At 49.0% G+C, this 7,217-nt stretch overlaps 2 protein-coding genes across 2 annotated transcripts; one reads left to right on the plus strand and one right to left on the minus strand.

Annotated features, from left to right (window-relative positions):
• Positions 1-149: 149 nt before the first annotated feature.
• FOMMEDRAFT_79539 (phosphoglycerate mutase-like protein) lies at positions 150-2,352 on the plus strand (the record flags this gene model as incomplete). Its single annotated transcript, XM_007263572.1, has 14 exons — positions 150-228; positions 303-516; positions 587-620; positions 672-718; positions 764-814; positions 870-974; positions 1,034-1,113; positions 1,170-1,252; positions 1,303-1,338; positions 1,397-1,468; positions 1,530-1,560; positions 1,695-1,881; positions 1,948-2,081; positions 2,180-2,352. 14 exons carry the CDS (start codon positions 150-152, stop codon positions 2,350-2,352), a joined length of 1,326 nt encoding a protein of 441 aa, XP_007263634.1.
• Positions 2,353-2,563: 211 nt separating this feature from the next.
• FOMMEDRAFT_145017 (alpha/beta-hydrolase) lies at positions 2,564-6,064 on the minus strand. The gene is made up of 4 exons (XM_007263573.1): positions 5,550-6,064; positions 5,188-5,481; positions 4,818-4,906; positions 2,564-4,735 (listed from the first exon to the last, which is right to left on the minus strand). The coding sequence occupies exons 1-4, from the start codon at positions 5,873-5,875 to the stop codon at positions 3,000-3,002; spliced, it is 2,445 nt and encodes an 814-aa protein (XP_007263635.1). The 5' UTR covers positions 5,876-6,064; the 3' UTR covers positions 2,564-2,999.
• Positions 6,065-7,217: the final 1,153 nt, after the last annotated feature.

Here is a 7,217-nt window from a genome sequence, read left to right on the forward strand (position 1 = left end):
ATACATTATCTATGCTCCCGTGCATATCACGGACACCTCCTTTCACCTTCTTCCTTGTCCTGCTCCTCGCCACCGAATTCTTGGCTTCCGCCACTCTCATGTCCACTGCCGCCATGGCGCCGTCAAAAGACAGCGCTCATTCGTCACAAATGGTATTGGATGTCGATGGCTATCCAGTTGCACCAGCAGAACTTGCTCTTGCACAAGTGCACGTCTACCTCCGGCACGGTACGCATTTAATTGGGTTGTTCGTCTACTTCCTTGTTATATTTATCTCACGAGAATTGCTGCTTTGCACATAGGTGAACGTACGCCTGTGAGGGTGCGGATGGCGGAGCCACCTGCTTCAATTCCAGCTCACTGGACTTTATGTAGAACTGCCCGTCAATTCCATGCTGCCGTGGCAACATTTGGTGAAGCGGTCTTGGATGCACCTCGGTCTTCGGATAGAGTGGATTTCTTGCCCGCCAAACGTCTTGTAGAGCAGGCAGATGGCAATGTTCTTGACGGTGAATGGTATGCCGATGCGCTATTTTTATATTATAGTTATGGACAATTTGTCTGAAAGAGTTACCGCACCTCTAAGCCTACTTGGAGAGCTCACAGATGTTGGTAGACAGGTGCACATTCTGTGTCTTCACAGCTATTGTACGTGCTGATTGGTTCCCTAGTCGACATTTAATCTAGGTCGTTCTCTGAGAAAGCTATACGTCGACAAGTAAGGACATTGTTCACATTACTTCGACGTTTTAATTGCGACAAGGCTCGGGTTTCTTCCAGATACGATGTCGGATAACACAGAAGGATATTTCCGGTATTCACAATCAACCATGTCAACAAGAAGAAAGTTTCCTTACCCCCGTGCCTAGGTCGACGAACATTCCCCGAACTATTGAGTCGTTACAACAGGTCATGCATGGGTTGTATCCCCGCGCAAAACTTGCACATGGCATCACTCCAGAACTACGTGTGAGGTATGTGCTAACTTATTAGATATTGTCAGTTTGGCAGGAATATACATATATATTCATAGGAACGGTGTAGATGAAAACCTCATCGCGAATTCGTATACTTGCAAGCGTCTGGAGCATCTACTTATTGGCTTTGCTCAGGGTCAGTTCTTTGAGTCACTTCTTAGGCTGCAACTTACACTAATAAATGCTTTCTAGCGGCGGCCGCTGCGTATAATCACACTCTCGAGCCTCTCGATGAGAAGCTCTCAAAATATATTGGTGGTAGACCTGTCCGCATCGTACGCCGCCCGTACATAAAAGTATTCTCTGGCTCAAGCTATTCATCTAGGATGGACAACCAAGAGCATCTGGGATACTCGACACGGTGCGAATTCTCTTCAAATCATATTTCCCTTCAAACCAAAAATTACTGATATGGTTAGATCAAAGCAAGTATGGCAAACGGCATCAAAGTTCCTCCAGAATTCGAGGACAAGGAGGTCTTGGATCTAATTGTAGGCATTTAGCTCGCTTTTTATATTAATTCATTTTGAAGCTTACTCTATAACTTGCCAGGAACGGGCGGTCGTCACAGAGTGGTTTTCAGGTCAGTAGCAGTACAAATTACTATCAACATATGCATGGCTAATTAACTAATTTATGCAATTTTATTGCAGGATGTAAGGGCATCCAGGTTACCCAAAGGAACCCTCGAGATCGATTCTGACACAATTTTCCGAGCAGATAAAACGGAGGAAGTAAGACGACTAGGCATGGGTCGCCTTCTCGACGATCTATCTCATAAAATGGCTCTCAAGGCAGCACCAGCATCAACCGCGAAAACAAACAAACCGCGAATACTAGTGCATAGCACGCACGACACTGCTCTAGCAGCTCTACTTGCGACCTTTGACGTATTCGATGATAAGTACGTGTATCCTTTCTTTGTTCTTGCTGGCTATTGTAGAATTGAGGCTAAGTGTGAAGCATTTAGATGGCCCGCTTTCACGGCTTCAATCACCTTTGAACTATTTAAGAAAGCGTCAGTGGAGCAAGGGCAAACGTCATACTTACAAACTGTTCTCGGCACCTTCTCACCGTTCAAGACAACTAAACCTACTGAACACTGTAAGTCGGAATTCCAGTTCTTATCCACCATCGTATTTCTCAACATTTAATTTATGGATTATATCAACCTTTTTTTTTTTTCATCTCCAAATTTGCAGTCGTTCGCATGCGATACCAAAATCAAACTATGATACTTCCTTTCTGCGCCGCCAAGGGCAAACATCTCGAAGGACACCCCGAGTTCTGTTCACTCGCTGCGTTCCGGGAACGGGTTCGGGAGTTCGTCCCGGCAGACTGGGAGGAAGCTTGCAAATTACGACCCGCGTCATAGGCTGAACATAGATACGCTCGTTGAGACTTGTTCCGGCACACGTGGAATGCTGGATAATGAGGGTGAATTAATTAGGAGCACTTGTCATTGCGAGTTGTATTTGTTTCTTGGTTAGAGAGTTTGAAACTCTTTGGATTAGATGATGCCTGTCATGCTTTAAGAATAGAACCTGATAATTGCAACTGCGGCATAGAATCAAGGATATGTGATACATAAATTTATCTCGATTTCCCATTTAAACTCTGAGGACCGACTAATGTACAAACTACTACTATTAGCGAACATGCAAGCGAAAACGCTCGACACAGGTCAGACAAAGAATACAATTAATAAATCCTCATTTGGGACAACACTGGACTTTACAGCAAGGAAGAGCATATGTTATACAAATTTGTTCATGCTGACGACCCAGACAAAGGACAGCTGAATTGATTATGAAGGTCCTATGTCTATACCAGGGGAAAGGGGGGAAATGACTATACAGCCCAGTGATAATGCTGCATGATATTTTGAGGAAAAGACACCGAAAACCGGTGTGGGTTTGACCGAGAAAGCGTATCTTGAGTAGTGGAAGCAAGAAAACAAACCGAAATATTTGCATCCTAGCGCACGTATACGGCAGGCAAGTGCACGATGACTCCTGGTATTTAAAATCCTCGGGGCGAGCCTAGAGACGGCGGGCCATTTCCAAGTTCCAAGCCGACTTTCTGTGCTGTTGCAAGACCAAGTGGGGCAAGTGCAGAACGCCAAGCATGCACACGGCGTCTACCCGCAAAGATCGCTGCACTCCGTGCACCCGTCTCGCCGTCAGGTCCAAACACAAAGACCTTGTCCGCCTCGCTAATTGATATCGGCGGCGGCTGCGAGGACCCGTACAGTTGACCCGCCGCTCCATGGTGGTGATGATGGTGATGGTGGTGGTGCTGATTTTGTACGTGGTGTTGTAGATGATGCTGTTGCTGTTGTTGGGTTTGATGTTGATGAAGGTGGGTGAGGGCGAATGGATTCGCATTTCCGAAAGCGCTAGAGAAACTCGATGCTCGACTTGACGCAGGACTCGTAGTACTCGGCGTTGGCGCGAGTCCACCAGGGAAACTCGACACGGGTGCAAGCATTGCCGTTGCAAAGATACCGCGGTCAGTCATGCCCGCAACGCCTGCGGGCGGCTGGGGGGTAAGAGGTGCTTCCCAAGGCCGTTGTCCCCATGCGAACGACAGCCAACGTTCCTGCATCTCTTCACGGACCTTGATGTGAACCCAATTTACTTCTTGGTTCTCCTCTGGTGTGAGCTCAGGATCCTCAGGGAAAGGAACATTCCCAAAAAGGTAGAGCAAGTCTACCCCATGATGTGGTGAGTTCGTGTAGGGAGATGCCTGGTCAAAAACATATCGGTAAACATATGGCGCATTCGGATATCGCTTTGATGTAGATGCTGCCGTTGAAGAACCTGGTGAGGGCAAGGGTGAGGGCGAAGGAGAACGCGAAGAGGAAAATGATAACTCCGATGACTCTGAGACGGTACTTAAATAACCAGTGTCAACCGCTAAATGACCGTCGGCGCTAATATGCGGAGGAGAGTGTTCTTCGTAAACAAAAGCAGAGTCAGCTGCACAACGAGCTGATACGTCCACTGGCCATGCAAAAGCAACATCATTCATAAGCTCCATGACACGTTCCGCGAGCTCGTCTATGTCCTCTTCGCTGCCGCTGGATGTCGTCTCGTCGTCATCAAGCGCGCAGCCATGTAAACCAGCAGTCTCACGCGTCGGCGACCCGTCGACGATATCATACGCTCGCATTAGTGCATCTGCCCTCCGGACGCTCTGAACAACTGCTCGGGCACGACGTGCAACTGCATCGGCTGCCCACAGACGAGCCGGGGCAGCCCATAAGACACTTTCACATGCCACATCGCCAATAATAACATCCTGGCGCCAGCTACGCGGCGTGTCCGGCGAGGTCGAGTATGGAAGTGCAAGTGTTCGCCAATCCGGCCGCAAAAATACACCATCGTCAACAGGCCGAACTCGTTCACCTTGTGCAGAGACAATTTTGGACGCAGGAACGGCCCGCAGCTGCTCAATAGTTGATGCATGAAGGGAGGACATAACTCGCCCGAGGTGATGGCCCGCCGATCCGATATCTTGAACGACGGAAGACGACGGCACAAGTGCCCCAGACTGGAGAATTGCACGGTGAAAGAGGGGTCCTTCCGAGTCTGGGGGGGCGAATACATCAGCTTGATTAGCTGATGAAAGAAGGTGGGCATGTATATCTGCCGCGCCCCAGGATGATCCAAATAGAGTGACTTTGAATGGATCCCCTCCAAACCCCGATATGTATTTTCGAATCCATTGAAGAGCCATTCGCTGGTCGTGGAGCCCTAGGTTGAACACATGAGTTATTCGCATGTTTGCATTGCACAGACTAAGGAACTGTACTCGAAGGTTCAGTTCTAGACGTACCATAATTCCCTACTCCTTCTTCGCCAGCGGATGTATTATCCTCTCTAAGGAGCTCGCTGGCAGCAAACCCGAATAGACCCAAGCGGAAGCTATGCAATTCAATCGGCGCAGCAAAAGAAGCGAAGTCAATAATCCACATCAACGAGATAGGAGACACGGATGCAACCGCGGGAAATGAGAAACGAAGTGAACAATGAAGAGTGGCGCAACTCAGAGAATGCGAAGAGAGGATGCAGTGCGGCTCTCGGTGCAGGTAGAAGATGAAGTCTAGAATGAGACTGGTGTGGGACTGAGAAGCCCGATGGACAGGGTATGGACAGAGTTGGAATAATGTGATGATAATAATAGGAGAAGCGAAATGAACACCTACTTGACGGAGACAATGATGACAGGCTTCTCGATCTGCACGCTCCTACGAACGAGGGCACCAGCGTCCCAGATCCAATCCGTCGCGCAACCAGTGACGTTCCCGCCTCCGTGAATCCAAACCATCACGGGTAGGAGGCCGTCTTTGGATTTGCAAGCAGGCGCGGGAAGGGTGATTGTAAGATTGGTGCATTCGAACTCGTCCTCCTGCAGCACCTCCTTCTCAGGAATAATTTCGTGAGGGAGTCCGTAAAGCCGCGTTTCGAGCCGGTGGTTCCGAATTTGTGGACAGATAGGTCTGAAAGTCGATGGGTGTGAGAAACTGGTTCAGAAACTTGTTGCAGAGTAGTACAATGGGACACGTACCCGTTCCTAGTCGCGTCTGTATTGGCCGAGAAAGTCTCGTGCATGACCGATTTACGGAAGCGCATAGGGACAGTCGCGTACTTGATACCGCGGAACTGGTGCACTTCGGCGGCATCATGCGATGCGCGGTGGCACACACCGACAAACTCTGTCTGTAAAGCAGAATGTGCGAGTGACACATGCTGTTCGACCATAGGTGCAGTGGACTTGGGTTCATGCGAGGTGGGCGGGAGGTCAACTTCTATGTCTGTGTCAGTGTCGGCAAGAGAGTCGGAGAAGCAGGCGCTAGCAGCGCTGTCGCTGTCGTCGGAGGGAGCGATGGCCATGGGGCGGGTGGCACGCGAGACGACAGACGGGGGCGAACCAAGAAGGAGATCATAAATCTTGCCCCATAGCACAGGCTGCTTTAGTACTTTCTAGATGGTGTCATGCAGTACATAACTGGGCTCGCCAGATCAGGCAGGTCTCATCACGCAGCGCGTAATAATTGCTTCTGCATCCTCCGCTCGGAGATGACCGGCTCGGTTCCGGAACTTCCGGGTCTCGACCTTTCTCTTTGCTTTCTCTACTCCGAGGGGCATTTATGTTCCAAGCTTCGTCGTCGTCGTTGACAAAAACATGTCTTTCTTTTACTCAAGACCCAGCTCGTCGGCTGTGCATAACACATCTCTTTGCCGTACTGCGACCTGGGTGGGAAAACAGCAGATGATCAGTAGCGTTATTGGGTTCACGAAGTGCCCAGATCTAGTGCATCACCAGACCCCTCTCCATCTGAATACAAATCATCCTTCTTAATCACTTGTGCCCTGCTTTCCTGTTAGCCTGCTCCGCGAAGCGTCTCACAGCCTTGTTCCGGCGCACTTTCTGAAAGCCTCTTTCGTCAGTGTGACTTCAGATGCTGTCTCATGCATGATGTCAGCGCGTATGCCTTTGACACGTATCTTATTTCCTTTCGCCGAAATGGGACGTTCGCCGAGCATGTCCATGCCATGCATCACGCAAGCTCAAACTTAACAAGGTCCGAAATCGTGTCGCTGGCCCCCATGGACCATCTCGGTTCGCGAAGCGAAGACGCGAACAACATGAATGTCCGTCAGCGTTCGTCGCGGAAGTCGGACACATTCCAGGTCTGAGCGTGTACCCGCTGGCAAAGCGGACACCGCGCTTTCTCTATGAAGTAGGTGCCGGAATTAAACTGAATACATTCTGGTGCTTCTGCGATCGATAACGGGGATACGACATGGATAGGGAAGAACCAGCCGTCGTCAAGGCGGGCGTGGGCAATCCCGAATGTCTTTGAACGTAAAATAGCCTTTGGAAAATGGGCGCTTGAGGTCTTTGTCTTTTGATGTTGCCTCGTGGGTCTCTTTACTCGAAACCTTATCATCCAGGGCCTGGACATGGGTAGCAGTCAAGCAGTTCGGGTTCTCATCAACTAAGGTAAGGAAAGTATAAACTCGACATAGTGTGACGCGACAGACTAACCCAATTTGGATGCAAACGATGATGGCGAAATACGACACTCAGTATCCCAAAAATGCAAATTTGAGCCGCATAGATATATTCAGCTTAATCTAACCTACAAAAGTATGTTTTTGATTTTTTAAAATATTGAGATTCGAGTGAGTTATTTCCAAAAAAAAACTTATTTTTTAGGTACCTAAATGT

Source organism: Fomitiporia mediterranea (genome assembly GCF_000271605.1).
Source record: "Fomitiporia mediterranea MF3/22 unplaced genomic scaffold FOMMEscaffold_3, whole genome shotgun sequence".
Classification (NCBI taxonomy): domain Eukaryota; kingdom Fungi; phylum Basidiomycota; class Agaricomycetes; order Hymenochaetales; family Hymenochaetaceae; genus Fomitiporia; species Fomitiporia mediterranea.

Excerpts from the sequence above, each read along its gene's own strand:
- FOMMEDRAFT_145017 (XM_007263573.1), bottom strand. The coding sequence starts at position 5,875 with ATGGCCATCGCTCCCTCCGACGACAGCGACAGCGCTGCTAGCGCCTGC. Across the intron at positions 4,907-5,187 it reads GTCATCATTGTCTCCGTCAA|CTTCCGCTTGGGTCTATTCG; the intron begins GTAGGTGTTCAT and ends TGAATTGCATAG. Across the intron at positions 4,736-4,817 it reads AGAAGGAGTAGGGAATTATG|GGCTCCACGACCAGCGAATG; the intron begins GTACGTCTAGAA and ends TGTTCAACCTAG.